At 42.3% G+C, this 17466-nt stretch overlaps 1 protein-coding gene across 1 annotated transcript; it reads left to right on the top strand.

Annotated features, from left to right (window-relative positions):
* Positions 1 to 3471: 3471 nt before the first annotated feature.
* Positions 3472 to 10443, top strand: LOC120528210 (zinc finger protein 501-like). The gene is made up of 2 exons (XM_039752309.1): positions 3472 to 3885; positions 8869 to 10443. Exons 1-2 carry the CDS (start codon positions 3480 to 3482, stop codon positions 9930 to 9932), a joined length of 1470 nt encoding a protein of 489 aa, XP_039608243.1. The 5' UTR covers positions 3472 to 3479; the 3' UTR covers positions 9933 to 10443.
* Positions 10444 to 17466: the final 7023 nt, after the last annotated feature.

The raw sequence follows: 17466 nt of genomic DNA, 5'->3' as shown, positions 1-17466 counted from the left end.
AACGCGAAAAGATGCTGCTCAGGAAGCAGCCAGCGCATCATCTTCTGAGCAAATGAATGGTAAACATACAGAGAAAGACAGAGGATGAAAACTTTAAGTCAAGTGAATTCACTGCACGTTATCATGCAGTGTGACATTACTGGTATATAATAATATGTATATTTGTGTATAGTTTTCATTTAATGGGGGATCCCATTTTTTTTGTAATCTGGTTCAGCTGCACCATTTTCAGTATTGCACTATATGGTCCATAACAAATCCAGCAATGGAAAGTTTCTGTGGTGCCCCCTTTCTCTCGATGCCCTAAGCACATTCTTATTTGTTCTTAATGGTTAACCCATCCCTGGAATAACGGGACACAAGCAGGCAGTGACACAGAGTTAATTCAGAGCACAACCTACAGGTCTTTTAGATGAGTTAAGTAGGGAGCATTCAAAATACTGAGCGCAGTACCGATTCCTAAACACAGAGGGAACGTGCAAACTCTGTATAGATAGCAACAGCACTGCCATTCAAGTCAAGGATCTGGTAGCCATTAAACATTTAAGAGTGATTCTTCCTCCATACAGTAAATGACTGCATTTCTCCTAACCACTATTCAACCACGTCATTCCTATTTTTTTTTTTTTTTGATATTTCAATTTGTGGATATTCAGTTTCTTAAATTGAGAGATGTTTTCTTAAATTTTCACAAGAGCCAGTGACTCACGCAAACGTCCACAAAACGTTTAGCATAGATAGGAGGGAAGAGAAGTAACATGAGGAGTTTGTGTTGAACAAGGCAGAAATAAGTCTACGTAGTTCAGTTAACACCATGCGTATGAACTCAGCAGGTTCTGTGCACAAAACCATCAGCTTTTGAACTGCAAGCCATCCCTCGTTTATCTCAGCCGCTTAATAAGGTTCAAGGCTACAGTGGATACAGGCAGGGCCGTTTCTGGGCATAGGCGGTCTTGGGCGCCATCTAGTGGTCAGGGCGCCTCACTGCAGCCTCGTATACAGATCCCTGTCTTTATTTTGGTTAGAAAAAATAATTCGGACCGGACCGGACACAAAGAAATATTTAAGTTTTGCTCCTCAGCAGCGTCTGCACTTTGCACAGAACAATCTATTGCCCAGAAACGGCCCTGGAGGACGCAACATTTTTGTTTTATACAATACATACCTACGAACACTTGGACTCAAAGCGAATGTCAAATGATATTGTTTTATTTTATTTTCGCATACTAGGGATGTTCGGTCTAAACGTCTGAAGACCTACACATTCCAAAAATAGTACGAACAACAACAACAATGATGATGACGATGATGCCATTAATAATGATACTCAAACTGTAGCAAAGAAGAGACAGACATGGCGAAATAAAATAAAACGATCAAAATGACAACAGGACTGTAGCTCTTAAGTGAATTGTTAAAAGCTGTTTTAACCAAACCTATGAACGTCTCAAAAATGGACATATATATATATATATATATATATATATATATATATATATATAGAATCCAAGGTAAAAGCACTAAGAAGATTTTTATTAAAGATCTCTTCTTTCACAGTGCCCTTCAAGCACCCAGCCACCAACAGACAATTAGATAACACCACAATAATCGCTATTCTCTTTCTTCTTCTTCTCCTCCACACCTCCCAGCAAGCTTTGTCCACCTCCTCCCCACTCCGGCTCACTTGTTGGGTCTCCATCGTTTTTTTTTTAAAATAGTCCTTGACCCAGAAGTGCTTCTGTCCTTCCTCCCACGTGATTTGTCAGCTGGAGAATTTGAGTTCTTTAATCAGCCCGGAAGCACTTTGGGGCTTCTGTCCTCGTGTCTGCCTAGTACTTCCGGGCTATAAGGAAAGCATGAGTCCCCAGGTCCTTTGAGAGCACCCTCTGCTAGCACCCAACAGGGCTGAGAAACCGAACTCCAAGTCCCAGGATGCCTTGCTGGAATCCGGGGCACTGCTGTACTCCAGCTGCTAGCTGCTTGGGGGGTTCGGCGAGGGGCTGCATTAAAGCCATCCCCATCCCCATGCAAGAGGTATTTTGTGTTAGGAATGTGGGGTCAACAGGCAGGAATAAGATGCAGAGAAAAGAAGAGGAGTGACAAGAGGAGTGCTGCTGAGTGTGAAGCAGTTGGGCAGGTATTAGAGCCACCTTCCCTAATAGTTTGTCATTCAGGAGGGACCACCGAGGCTGGAGGTTGGCTTGCTAATACTTTAAACGACAGTCAAATGTGATTTAATGTATGTTTGTGCTGAACGTATCTTTATGCTAGTTTTACTGAAACTGAGGTTTCGAATTTCAGTATGCCTCTTTACAACGGTGGTCTTAGTTGAGGTCAAACTCTGCTTTGAATCTTTCAGTGTTGTATTTGAGCAAACTTGCTAACCTACGTTGACAGTATAAAGCAGTTCCAAGTGATATAAAAACATGCATTTGACAATTTCCTGCTTTGCATTGTTCTCCACTTTGTCTCAATCTATTAGACTTTCTCTGTTTATCAAGTTGGTTTTCTCTCCAAATCCGCCGTGATCTCCTTAGGCTAACATGAAGGGTTCACAACATTTCAGACCTCTGATAAAATCTTAGTTGTTGGTGTTTAGTTAACTCCTTGTTGCCTAAATTGATTTACATTTATATATATAAAAAAAAAAAAGAAAATTGTGTTTTTGCAGATGCTAAATTAAGGAGAGGGGTGTAGCTGCAGACTGCAATACTAATGCCCACAACGTCAGTCACAAAACGCCCTTTGACTGAGATAACCCTCCTACAACTCTAATCTTAACCACAGTGTAACGGGGCCCTAATGCTAATCACAGTCTAATGTGATGGGTGTTACGTGAGGGACGTTGCGGGTGCTTTGTAATGTGGGGGGTTTTACATGTCTGACCTCATAGGTACTGCAGTCTGCAATCACACTCTGTTGAAGTGGAGATTGTTAATTTGAATATAGCACACAAGCAAACAATAAGCTGGTACGTATTTTTATCTTAGCACAACTTATCTCAGCTTTGGACAGTTTCCTCAAAATTAGTAGCCAAAATCCATGTGCATGGCCACGCCAATACTTCACTTCCATCAGGCGGATGTAGTTTCCACTACGACTGCTAGATGGCGTGACCAGTGCTTCGAATACGATCCTTGGTATGTATCAAATACGCATCAACTGGCATTGATGGGATACATACGCCACCTGGGCTGCATTCAGGCTGGAAGTGGTTGGAAGCAATTTCGTGACATTCGACTATAAGGGGTTAACAATGAAATATGCTTATTTTTTTTTTTTTATTAACTATTCTCATTACTTTTACTTTGTCACTTTTATTTTCACAGGTAAAAAGGAGCCTCCTTCCCAGGTCACAGGGGCGTGGAGTCAGGTGCTTAACGGCTTCCAGGACAGGACCGACTGTCCATGTGATTGGGGAAATCAGAGGAGAGAAGACCAGACATTTGGGGGGGAGAGAGAAGAGTTTTCCACAGAACATGGCCTCCGCCAGTGACGATGCCACAGATGAAAGGCTGGCCCACATTAAACAAGATGATTGTAAGTGGGGTGCACTGGAGGATTTGTGTGTGAAGCTGGAGGACTGTGAAGGAAGAATTCCCATTTTGAAAGAGGAGGAGTTTGAGGGGAAAATTGTTCAAGTTAAAGTGGAGGACTCTAAAGATTTTTCAGTCAGTCTTGAACTGCAGAAGCATGAAACGGGCACCATTTTCCAGCAAGACATTTGTGGAGAGTCACATTCCAGTGTACAGCCCTGGCTCTCTAAAATGAGACAAATGGCTAACCAGGAGGTGAAATCTGAGTTTTCTGAATTTGAAGAGAAAATCAAAGGAACAAACGAGAGAGAAGCAGACGAGCAGCCGTTATCTGGCACTGTGGGAATAAGTAAGTAATGTGAGGAGACATAAAGGACAGCGAAACTGAGGAAAGTTTCAGGTTGGTTCTTGTGTTGGTTTTGGGTGCTTTCAGTAGGTGCTGACATTGAGAGTTTCTTTGCCGCCTTTGTCGATTTCTGTTAAGCGTTCAACTCAGTTGATCGAGCTGCCCTGTGGGACATCCTGAGGGTTCGCGGGATCCGCTCGAGGTTGCTGGATATCATGTTGGGCCTGTACACTGGTACTGTGAGTGCTGTGCAGAGTGGAGGTAGACCCTCTCAGCTGATTCTGGGGTCTGTCAGGGTTGTGTTCTGCTCCTACTCTGTTCAATGCTTGCATGCACTGGGTGTTGGGCAGGGTGGTGGGGTCCAGGGGCTGGGGGGCATCTGTTGGTGAAGAAAGATTCACGGATCTTGACTTTGCTGATGATACTGTGATCTTCACAGAGTCAATGGAGGCTCTAATTGGGGGACTAAGTGAGGGGTCCGAGTATCTGGGCTTGCGAGGGTCCTGATAAAAACCAAAGAGCCAGGCCTTTAATGACCTCTTGGGCACGGCCATCAGCAGTGTGTCTGTCTGCAGAGAGAGAGGGTGTCGACCTCGTCGAGAGGATTACTTACCTCAGCAGTGACATTCATGTCTATGTTGACTCTTCCAATGAAGTCAGTAGACAGATTGGGAGAGCATGGAGGGTCATGAGGTCACTAGACCTCAAAGGACGCACCTGTTTGATGATGAGATGAAGACTGGACTCCTTCATGTGTGTCTCTTCAGAGTATCCTTGGGTACCGCCGGTTTGACTTCATATTGCTCACGGCGTCCCGAATGAGACACATGACCTGCATTATGAGGGAGCGGCAGTTACGGCACTATGGTCATGTGGCGCGATTACCCGAGAGTGATCCAGCCTATTGTTGAAGACCCGAGAGGCTGGACCTGACCAAGGGGACACCCACGTAACACCTGGCTGCGGCAGATAGATGGTCATTCCCAGGGTGGAGGGACTGGACCACTTGTCTCCCTAGGGGGTTGCCAACCTGGATCCCGAGGAGCTGTGCATGCTCCCCAACCTGACCTGACTTTGAGAGGACTTGCAAGTGTGTTTGTTTTGGTGTTGATAGCAGATGGGAATGAAAGGGAGATCCAGCAATAGAGACCAAGTGCTCGGGTGTGTAACAACTAAGAAGAGCTGACATAAAAAGTACTGTATATACTGTAAGTCGGGTCTTGAAACCCGAAAAAAATGATCATAAAATTAGACCCCAATTTAGATAGATACTTTATTAATCCCAAGGGGAAATTCACATATGCCAGCAGCAGCATACTGATAAAAAAACAATATTAAAATTAAAGAGTGATAACAATGCAGGTATAACAGACAATAACTTTGTATAATGTTTTTAGCTGCCTCCCGTAGTATAGTAGGCAGGATAGCACAGATAGATAGATAGGAAATGCACTATATAATAGATAGATACTTTATTAATCCCAAGGGGAAATTCACATACTCAGGCAGCAGCATACTGATAAAGAACAATATTAAATTAAAGAGTGATAACAATGCAGGTATAACAGACAATAACTTTGTATAATGATTTTAGCTGCCTCCCATAGTATAGTAGGCAGGATAGCACAGATAGATAGATAAATAGATAGATACTTTATTAATCCCAAGGGGAAATTCACATACTTAGGCAGCAGCATACTGATAAAAAAAAAAAAACATTATTAAATTAAAGAGTGATAACAATGCAGGTATAATAGACAGACAATAACTTTGTATAATGTTAACATTTACCCCCCTGGGTGGAATTGAAGAGTTGCATAGTGTGGGGTCTCCTCAGTCTGTCAGTCTGTCTGTCGCTGAAGCTGCTCCTCTGTCTGGAGATGATCCTGCTCAGTGGACGCAGTGGATTCTCCATGATTGACAGGAGCTTGTAACCAATTTAAACTTGTACGCCCATTCAAAAATACAACACTTAATTATTTTTTTTTTACATCTTCTTGCTTCTTCCAATCTCGCACCAGACTCATCGAATTTTGTCTCAGCAGCGCAGTTACCAGTTTCTTTCACCACTTCATCCGTCCAACCATTCATTATCCAACCTGCTATATCCTAACCACAGGGTCACGGGGGTCTGCTGGAGCCAATCCCAGCCAACACAGGGCACAAGGCAGGAAACAAACCCCGGGCAGGGTGCCAGCCCACCACAGGGCACACACACCCACACACCAAGCACACACACACTAGGGACAATTTAGGATCACCAATGCACCTAACTTGCATGTCTTTGGACTGTGGGAGGAAACCCACGCAGACACGGGGAGAACATGCAAACTCCACGCAGGGAGGACTCAGGAAGCGAACCCACGTCTCCTTACTGCGAGGCAGCAGCGCTACCACTGTGCCACCGTGCCGCTTCGCCACTTCAACAACTTTTAATTTAAAACCAGCTTCCTATTTTCTTCTGATCGAACACTCCATCATAGATAAGGGATGCGCAAACGATAAAGGTGTATGAGGGTGTGAGATACAAAAAAAAAAAACACAAAACAGTGCAAGGATTACTTTGGAATAGTTTGGGTATTACCGTGCGGTCACGTAGGCACAATAGAGAGAGAGAGGTTAGGAGCCCCCGCTGATACAGCGCATTGCCGCACCCACATAGAATAAAAAGGCCGTGTGCTCCGTGGTTCCTCTCTCAGGTGGGCGTTAGCATATCGTACTCTCTTGGACCAATAGCATGAGTTTTCTCCATTTGACTTATATGACCAACATTCTAAAATACCGGAAATTATATTGTACAAATCAAAATCTGACTTAACCGTGGGAGAACTTAAACACGAGTATATTAACGGTAATGAAATGTAAAGGTTTGCGTGAACTGCAAAACACTGAAAATGTCCAACACACGAGTTTCTCAAATAAAGATGTGATTTTAAAAGTAAAAAAAAAAAAAATGTATTTTATCAATTGTGCTTTAATAAGTGGACAAATGTGCACCACCAAAATTTAAAATAAATAAATGAATTAATAAATAAGTCAATAAATTGATAAATAAATCCTTCATAAATCTACAGGAGTGATTTTTGGAGCAAAGACCGAGCTGACCTGCCAGTTTCCAGAAGCTCTTGGTCTGCTGCCCCACCCGACCCCAGAGCCCCTCTATAGTTACTCCACAAAGCATTGTCTTTGAGCCCTTGGACAACTGTGCTAACCACTGCACCACCGTGCTTTACTAATAGGAGAGAAGATAGAGACAGACTTACCATTTACTTTAAATCAGGTGTGACAGATAGAACCCTTAGACAACACGTCTGACACCAGATAAAAGTTCAGTGATGAATTTAATTTCTTAAATTGTGCACAAAGCACCTCCACTAGTCTCAATAATAAATCAATACAATAAACAATCCTCCAATCCACCCAGCAGCTCAGTCACCATTCCTCTTAACTCGGCTCTCCTGCTGGAATCTCCCACAGTCCTTTTATAGTCCTCGACCCGGAAGTGCTTCTGTCCCTCAGTCCACGTGATTTCATAACCCTTCCGGGTCAGGTGAAAACTCCCTCTTTTCTTCAGCCTGGAAGTACTTTGTTTCTTCTGTCCCCGTGATTAGGGAGTACTTCCGGGTTATCTGGAAAATACAATTCCCTGTTCCTCCCTGCAGCGGCCCCCACGGTATCCAACAGGGCTGTGAAGAAAAACCCCAAGGTCCTTGATGCCCTGCTGGAATTCGGAGCACATCCATGTTGCAGGGAGGACTCCATCCAGGGGCGTGGGGGCATTGGCCGGAATAAACTGCCGGCCATATACCACGCAGGTTTCTAAGTTGTCCACATTGTATCCAATAAATCAAACAATGAAGGAGAACTCAAATTCACTTTCCATATTTCCATTGTTGTTTGTGAGATGTCAACATGAATGTAAGACAAAATCAAGGGGCTGCATCCATCATTGAAGATCCATCCATCCAGTATCCAAACCGTTATATCCTAACTACAGGGTCACGAGGGTCTGCTGTAGCCAAACCCAGCCAACAGAGGGTGCAAGGCAGGAAACAAACCCCGGGCAGGGTGCCAGCCCACTGCAGATCAATGAAGATGAGAATTCAAATGGTGTGAGCATCAATAAAATGAGGATTAGTAAAAGCAAGAGAAGGGGGGCATGAATGACCAGTGGACATGGAGGGGCTTGGCCTTGAGTTGGCTGAATCCACATGACAGACAAACTTCCTCAGCTCCTCTTCTTGTCAGATTCCAATTTGTCCATTTTCTTAACCTGGGGTCTTCATCAGCTTTTGAAGCAAGGCAGACCGCAGCCTAAGAATGGATGCCAGTCCAATGCGGGGCACACTGGCACATCAGACAGCGATTAACAGAGCAGACACATATTTGGTGAACGAGAGGAAAATGGAGAAACTGCACAGACAAGGGTTAAATAATCCAAATCCATTTACACAGTGGAAGTGATTGACACTCAATTTAAAAAGCAGGCCTTAGTAACGTCACACAAAATGTCATAAGTGATATTCTGGGAAACAGGAATGGAAGTGTGGGGTGAGGCAGAAACAGCCACAAGTGTGCAACATCCATCCATCCATTATCCAACCCGCTAAATCCCAACTACAGGGTCACGGGGATCTGCTGGAGCCAATCCTAGCCAACACAGGGCGCAAGGCAGGAAACAAACCCCGGGCAGGGTGCCAACCCACCACAGGGCACACCCACACATCAAGCACACACTAGGGACAATTTAGGATCGCCAATGCACCTAACCTGCATGTCTTTGGACTGTGGGAGGAAACCCACACAGACACGGGGAGAACATGCAAACTCTATGCAGGGAGGACCCAAGAAGCGAACCACAGGTCTCCTAACTGCAAGGCAGCAGCGCTACCCACTGCGCCACCGTGCCACCCAGTGTGCAACATATCTCATGTTAATTAATTGTTTATTTTAAAATGTTTAACTTCGTTCTTTATATCATTGCAGATTTACCAAAGAATGCCAGCTTTTCACTATTTTCGTCAGCTCAGACGTCTCCTCAGTGCAAACAGCAACACCAACAGGACAAGGAGCAGATGATGAAATTAAAAACAGGATCGGAGCAGAAGACAGCAGCCTGTTTGCATTTCAGTTCTCTTCCTGTAAGAGAAGCCATCAACACCGATCAACAACGAGGGCATAACACCGACCAAGGGGCTTTGCGTACTGACCAAGAGTGTGGACAAATGTGTAAAAACCAATCTGATGGTAAAAATCTCAAGTCAAATCATGCAAAGCCAAAGTCATATTACTGTTCTGAGTGTGGCAAACAATTCCTCCATAAGAGCAGTCTGCCAGCACATATAAGAAAACATACTGGAGAAAAACCTCATTGCTGCTCCGAATGTGGCAAACGATTTTATGACAGTTACAAGCTCCAAAGACACACAAGAATCCACACTGGAGAAAAGCCCTATGGCTGCACGGAATGTGGGAAACGATTCATTCAAAATAGCCATCTTCAGAGCCACTCAAGAACTCATACTGGAGAAAAACCTCATTGCTGCTCGCAGTGTGGCAAACGATTTTCTGACAGTTACAGTCTCCTCACTCACACAAGAATACACACTGGAGAAAAGCCCTATGGCTGCGGAGAATGTGGAAAAATATTCATCAAAAGTAGCCACCTTCAGAGACACAAAAGAGTTCATACTGGAGAAAAGCCATATGTCTGTTCCGAATGTGGGAAACGATTCACAGACAGTAGCACGCTTCGTCAGCACACACACATTCATACCGGAGAGAAGCCGTATAGCTGTTCTGAATGCGGAAAGAGATTTCTCCAAAATGGCGGCCTTCAGGCACACATAAGAGTTCATACTGGAGAAAAACCTCATTGCTGCACTGAATGTGGCAAACGATTTTCTGATAGCCGTAGTCTCCGAAGACACACAAGAATTCACACTGGAGAAAAGCCATATAGCTGTGCTGAATGTGGCAAACAATTCACGGACAGTAGCTATCTTCAGAGACACACAAGAGTTCACGCTGGAACCAAACAACAGAAATAGTGGTGCTGGGATCAACACTTTTAAGCTCATCTTGACATCTTACCAATTGCCATAACTTCATACGGATTGATAAAGGAAGCGTTATTAGGAACCAGGCAGGCGTTTTGCTGAGCTCTTGATGCAGAGTAAGAAATAAAGCAATGCAACTGAACTGTCATGACTAAAGATTGAGGTTCACTCCTATCATGACAGTAGGCACACCAAGACCATTTGGAGAAATGAATCCTCTAAATGGCGCCATATGTCTGTTCTGAATGTGGCAAATGTCTCGCCAACAGTTGAACTCTTCAGCAGCACACACATGCTATACCGGAGAGAAGCTGAATGTAGCAAAAGATTTTCCAATAACGTCACTCTGTAGAATCACTTCAGTATCCACACTGTCCTGCAGTTCTAAATGCGGCGGAAGATTTCCCCATAACAGCTGCCTTAACAATCATTCGGAAATTCAGAGTGAGGAAAAATTGTATTGCTGCTCTAAGTATAGTAGAGGATTCTCACTATCAAGTGATTTTCAAGGGTACTTAAGAATCCATAGTAGAGAGAAACCTTCATATTTTACTAATTGTGGTAAACGATTCTCAAACAGCAGTGGATTTCATAACTGTAAAAAAATCTCACACTGGTATGAAACCTTAGAGCTCTTCTGAATGTGGCAAGTGTTTCTCAGACAGTCGGAGTCTTAATGACCACAGCCCTGAAAGAGTAAGCTGCAGAGCGAAGAATGAAGGAATGGTGGGGGGACTGAAATGTAACTCTCCCAACTACTTAAGTCTGGGTAAGTACCTTCACATGGTGGGCTTCGTTTGTACAAGACTGAAAACATAACTCATCAAGGGAAAAATACTATTACAGCATTAATAAAGTCCTTCAAACTGATCACATGTCTCACAGGATAAAAATATACCCACTGTCCACCTGAGCAGTAAGGTGGGTGATGGTGGTAATGATAGTGATGAAGACCTTCAAGGTAGAGACAGTCTAGATCAGCGGTTCTCAACGTTGGGGGGTCGCCTAAGACTATTGGAAACATGGGTTTTGTCTATTATAATGTGTACAAGTTGTTATTGTACAATTCCTTTCATTGGTAGTTACTAGTTTTTTACTATAATTGTCATTCGGGGATAGATGTTGCAGACAATTGAATCAGAATAATTTCAAACGTTTTAATTGTTGTAACTTTATTATTTTTAACTGTTTACATTACTGTGTAACAATTCATCCTGTGTGCGCTCACACGAGACGATTACTACCGCTAATCTGTCCTAGTTGACGGCAGATGATAAAAGGATAGGCCAATATCGCCAGTGGCGTAGGTCAAGGGGTGACATCTGTCCCCGGGCGCATCATCCAGGGGGCGCCAAATTGATGTTACGAAATTTTAGAATGAAATGTTTTCCATTCTTAAATGCACTAAAAAGTAAATAATAAAAAAAAAAAAACATTTGCATACTCAGTCCATCACTCCATCAGTATGAGGGTATCTTTTTCCAATGTTTTTTTATCTCTCTCTGATTTCGAAGCACGTATTAGTTCTATATACCCAACAGACAATAATGTATCCCCTCCACTACTCTAACATGCTTGACACCCACCCAGAAACATTTTTGACGTTATTAAACAGGTCGCGCGACTGACATGAGGCATTAGGGCTCATTTATACTTCACGCTCAGAACGCGTACGCGTCCGCATCATGGCTGCCACGCGTTCCCAACGTTCATTTCACGCGCCCTCTGAGCAGGTCCTCAGAAATTAACGCGACGCATGCGCGAGTTGCAGTACCAGCAAAAAGTCGGGGGGCGCAGTGTGCTAAAAGTTACGTTTTAAAAGTCTCACATACCATCTTTTGTGCCGTCTATTTTTTTTTTTTGCTTTTCCTGCTGTCAGGTCCAAGAAGCTCGTAGCGATGAAAAACTGGGATGACGTTTACGACGGTCTGCTTTAATAATAAAGTAAACTACAAGGTTAAAGTGGACATTTCGAGATTAAAGCCGAAATTTCCACTTTAATCACAAAATAAACGTTTTCACCGTGTCTTTTATTTTTTTCTCAGTGGCTCAAATACAGCGCTATACATTATGTTGCCGATGTGAAGTTGCAAAAAAAAAATAAAAAATAGACGGCACTGAGAATTTTAAAATGTATCGTGTCATTACGATCAGGAATATGCGACGCTTGTATATAAAAGCACCACGAATGCATTTGTATGTCGGCAGTTTGCTTCATCACATCGAAGCATCCATCCCGTAGGATTGGCATAGAGGCTTTCTGTCACATGTAGATAGTACCTGAACGTAATGACAAGATACATTTTAAAAGTCTCACATACCATCTTTTGTGTCGTCTTTTTTAATTTTTTTATTTTTGCAACTTCACAACAGCAACATAATGTATAGCGTTATATTTGAACTACTGAGAAAAAAATAAAGGACACGGTGAAAACGTGTATTTTGTGATTAAAGTGGAAATTTCGGCTTTAATCTCGAATTGTCCACTTTAACCTCGTAGTTTACTTTATCATTAAAGCAGACCGTCGTAAACGTCATCCCAGTTTTTAATCGCTACGAGCTTCTTGGACCTGACAGCAGCGGCAAACAGCAACAGATCACCACACAGAACAAATTAAATGTCTGATATTCCAACTCTCTGCACAAGTCTCACTTGCCGTCTTTTTTTTTTTTTTTTTGCCAACTACAGGGTCACGAGGGTCTTCTGGAGCCAATCCCAGCCAACAAAGGACGCAAGGCAGGAAATAAACCCTGGGCAGGGCACCAGCCCACCGCATATTTTGCTATATACTTTCTTTGAAATCGTTCTTAAATGCGGAAAACGATTTTTTTCTTACAAAAACTAATGACGGATTTAGATTTTAAAGAACACGAAGCGGCGTTATCATTTTCGGAGACTTACATAAATTTTTTTTCATAAAATACTATTATTTTAAATGCATTTTTTTTTTAAATTCTTTCCCTTCCCCATTGCATTTTGGCAAACAGGAGGGGGCGCGAAATCTTCAGTTGTCCCCGGGCGCTGAAAACCCTAGCTACACCTCTGAATATCACACCCCAATTAAATTTCCCGTTTACCCTTTATTCTACACGGTTCAGTCCCTTATTGCCTATACATTTATAGCCCACAAAAACTAATAGTCAATATCAATCATCACTGTTTCCTGCAGAGGCATTAGCTCTCTTGGAAATGTGTTCTTTTAATATTGTGGCTTATTAAATAATTAAACACTATCATAATATACCAGAAAAGGCGATATCCCTCCCATCGTGATTACGGCGGTACAAGAATCACATGAGACAAAATATCTTTTAGCTTACATTTACTGACGTTTTACGCAGTTACAGACGGGGAGGCATATGGACAGACTTTATCCAGGTGGGAATCTGGATCAACACAGTCAGCCATTTTCTCCGTCCCTACGCTGGGAGGTTTTTCAACACACCTGGTGTCGACACAGCCTCGAAGGGTCTGGCCACTGTCCAGACCTTTTATATGGTTCTTGCTTCATCTGCTGGTCTTCTCCGTCTCCGAACAAGGGCTGAATTCCTCTCCCACAAAATACAGAAATATCATAGTGCTTACATGTCGATTCTCATTCTCCCAAAAAGGAAAGAAGGTTTGTGCTGATAGAGGACAGAAATACCCTAACCTGTGTTTAAGCTGACTATACAAGCCTCCAGTTGTCTTTGGCTATCTAATCCAATGCTTGGTCAGCAATTCTAACTGCTGAGCCTCTGTGTGCCACAGTTAACATGCACATGTGAATAAAACTCATAACAGTACTGTCCAGATACAGTGACATAAAGAAAAATGTAGTATTACAATCACATAACGAAATATTGCATAAAATAAAAACAGAATACAATTCGTTACACATGCACCCCCTTTCACCTTATATTGTAGCGCCACAAATATATACACATTAACAATATTCCTTCCCCAGTTCCCTTTCCAGAGATGGTAAATAAATCCACAGTTGTCCACAATGCTGCCCCGCTAAAGCCGGCAGGCAAAACGAGGAGTTCTGACAATTGCGGACGCCTAGCTGTAATCACGTCTTCGTCATAAAATACATACAGTCAGCCTTGCGCTATTATAACAATACAATAAGTCCTTTGATATAGCTCACTCGAGTCCGTAGGAATTAGCGGAACGTTCAATTCCCCAATTAAGAGAATCACTTCCACCTTCTGACAGGATTGTAGGAGCTCTTGGACTTCTTACATGGCCCGTGCAGTAGCTGATCTGTTTTTTTTATTCTCCGATTCTCTTTTTATTCTTTCCCCTGCTCTTCTTCTTTCGCTCTTTAAAACGGCGCGTTTTATGCAAATCACTCCACGAAAGAAAACAGTAAAACCGGAAGTTCCACCTCTGGGGCACTGTTGTCAATCTCCAGATGTAAGAATCATCCCCACAACACCCAATCGACAGCAGAGCACATTATATTTATGTGGCAGCGCTACAACTGTACATCGAACGGCGTGACTTTAGCGGGGATTTATGCACTTCGTGATGTAATTGAAATCACATTTGTTTCTAATTAGTAAAGCATAAACAAACGTTTTATAGTCCATGTTATTGAAGCTATTGTTATATAATATTTTCATTAGCGAACCAATAAATGACAATGGATCACGTAGAGAATAACGTTAAGAAAAGAAAATAGAGTGACGATTTTTTACAATCTCATATATATTTCTCTTCTGGTTCATCCCGCTTACACTGCAAAGCCGGTCCAGTCCACACGCAGCCATCACTGCAGTTCTCGACAAGCTACTGAAGTACGCTTACAAAATAAGTAAACTCTGCATTAGGCGAAAGTTTACTTCTCCAGCTAGATTCCATGCTCAGAACCATCAACCCCTTCGCTAAATCACACAAACACATGCATGAAATCGATTTGCATCTGTCCCATAGGCAAATCCTGTAAACAGATTTCCACGCTGAATATGAATTCCGATCCTATGGTTTACCCACTTTTATTCCCTTACGGAGACATTGGCTGGCACAAAGATTTACAACATGTTCCCGATTAAAAAGAACCGCCAAGCGAAGAAGGCTTACTCAGTGCCAATTTTACGTGTACCGATTAGCAATGAGGAATACATTGAATATTTTGCACTCCTGCGGCGAACTATTCTAACAGTATGTCGTAGATGCGTATGTTAAAACAGAGGGGCGCGTCTCAACAAGATCTGCGCGTGGAACAATACAAAGGACTATCAGACGCGCTGCAAGAAAACGCTGAAAATAACAACGTACGAGTTGGCAAAAATGATCGTATTACCGTCCACAATTCCAGGAAGTCCAAGATACATGCAACAACAACAACAACATTTATTTATATAGCACATTTTCATACAAACAGTAGCTCAAAGTGCTTTACATATTAAAGAATAGAAAAATGAAAGACATAATTATAAAAAATAAATCAACATTAACATCGAATAAGAGTAAGGTTCAATGGCCAGGGGGGACAGAAAAAACAAAAAAACTCCAGACGGCTGGAGAAAAATAAAATCTGTAGGGATTCCAGACCATGAGACCGCCCAGTTCCCTCTGGACATTCTACCTAACATAAATGAAACAGTCCTCTTTGGATTTAGGGTTCTCACGGAAGGGCTTGATGAAGATGATGGTCACGTAGACTTCTGCCTTTTAATCCATCCATCATTGTTGGAGCATCATGAAGCTTTGAGTAGGTGGAGGTGGCGCAGGCCACCACCACAAAGAAACCGGAAAAAGAAACAGAAAAGAGAGTAGGGGTCAGTACGGACTTTAGAGCCACCATGAATAGTTGTTATGATGAATTGAACATACAGAGTATCAGGATTAAGTTAAATTACAATTAAAATGAAGTTATAAAAAGGCCATGTTAAAGTAATGTGTTTTCAGCAGTGTTTTAAAGTGCTCTACTGTATCAGCCTGGTGAATTCCTATTGGCAGGCTATTCCAGATTTTAGGTGCATAACAGCAGAAGGCCGCCTCACCACTTCTTTTAAGTTTTGTTCTTGGAATTCTAAGGAGACACTCATTTGAGGATCTGAGGTTACGATTTGGAATATAAGGTGTCAGACACTCTGATATATAAGATGGAGCGAGATTATTTAAGGCTTTATAAACCATAAGCAGAATTTTAAAGTCAATTCTGAATGACACAGGTAACCAGTGTAGTGACGCTAAGACTGGTGTGATGTGTTCGGATTTTCTTTTCCTAGTTAGGATTCTAGCAGCTGCATTCTGCACTAGTTGCAAACGATTTATATCTTTTTTGGGTGGTCCTGAGAGGAGTGCGTTACAGTAATCTAGTCGACTGAAAACAAACGCGTGAACTAATTTCTCAGCATCTTTCAGTGATATAAGAGGTCTAACTTTACTTATGTTTCTTAAGTGAAAAAATGCTGTCCTAATGATCTGATTAATATGTGATTAGAAATTCAAATTACAGTCAACAATCACCCCTAAGCTTTTTATCTCCGTCTTGACTTTTAATCCTAATGTATCCAGTTTATTTCTATGCGACAAAACTATCAGGATGCCATTGCCATAGTACGTAAATTCGGACAGCCACATTTATTTATCACTTTCTCATGTAATCCTGCTTGGCCGGAAATTCTACATGCACTGTCGGATACCCAAACACCGGAGCACAGACCAGGGGCCTCATGTATAAACGGTGCATATGCACAGAAATGTTGCGTAAGAACTTTTCCACGTTCAAATCGCGATGTATAAAACCTACACTTGGCGTAAAGCCACACACTTTTCCACGGTACCTCATGCCTTGTCGTACGCAAGTTCTCCGCTCGGTTTTGCAAACTGGCGGCACCCAGCGTCAAAGCAGTGCTACTGTTCCTGTGTGGTTACTCATTATTTTCCTGGCGCGGCTTTATAAATACACAGAAACTAACCGCATATTGTTTATTAGTGTAATGCATCTGATTGTAATTAACTTGTAACAATATAATGGTCCAGGGAACAGCCATAGTATTCCAAATACCATAACTGCTTTAGCGTTGTTACTCTCACTTCTTCTTCTTCTTCTTTCAGCTCCTCCCGTTAGGAGTTGCCACAGCGGATCATCTTTTTCCATATTTCTCTCACTGCACCACTCGGAGTATTTATATCACTGTATCTGAGTGTGAATCACAGCAGCAGCTGATCGGAAAGAGAATTATCGGTATACAGCTTCAAGGACACGCTGTCTCAGCCACTGCAAAACGTTTTAAAGCCTTTCCTGTACGGACCTCGCGGTTCAGAAACAGTTTCATCCCAAGAACTTTAAATGCACTCAATCAATTGCTCCTTGTAGAACTGTTTGTACTTATAAGTACAATCACCCCACTGTAAACTTGCACTACAGTTATAATATCGCACAACCTGAGCCACTTTATAAAGCGCGTATTTACATATGATGACGATATCATTTTTAAGGTGAAATGCAGCAAAATATGTTTGTTAAATTATACAGATAAAACTTTAACTTCATTTAAATAATCTATATTCTTCACTGGGAGTGTC

Source organism: Polypterus senegalus, chromosome 4 (assembly GCF_016835505.1).
Source record: "Polypterus senegalus isolate Bchr_013 chromosome 4, ASM1683550v1, whole genome shotgun sequence".
Classification (NCBI taxonomy): domain Eukaryota; kingdom Metazoa; phylum Chordata; class Cladistia; order Polypteriformes; family Polypteridae; genus Polypterus; species Polypterus senegalus.
This window is presented reverse-complemented; position numbering and strand designations above follow the sequence as displayed.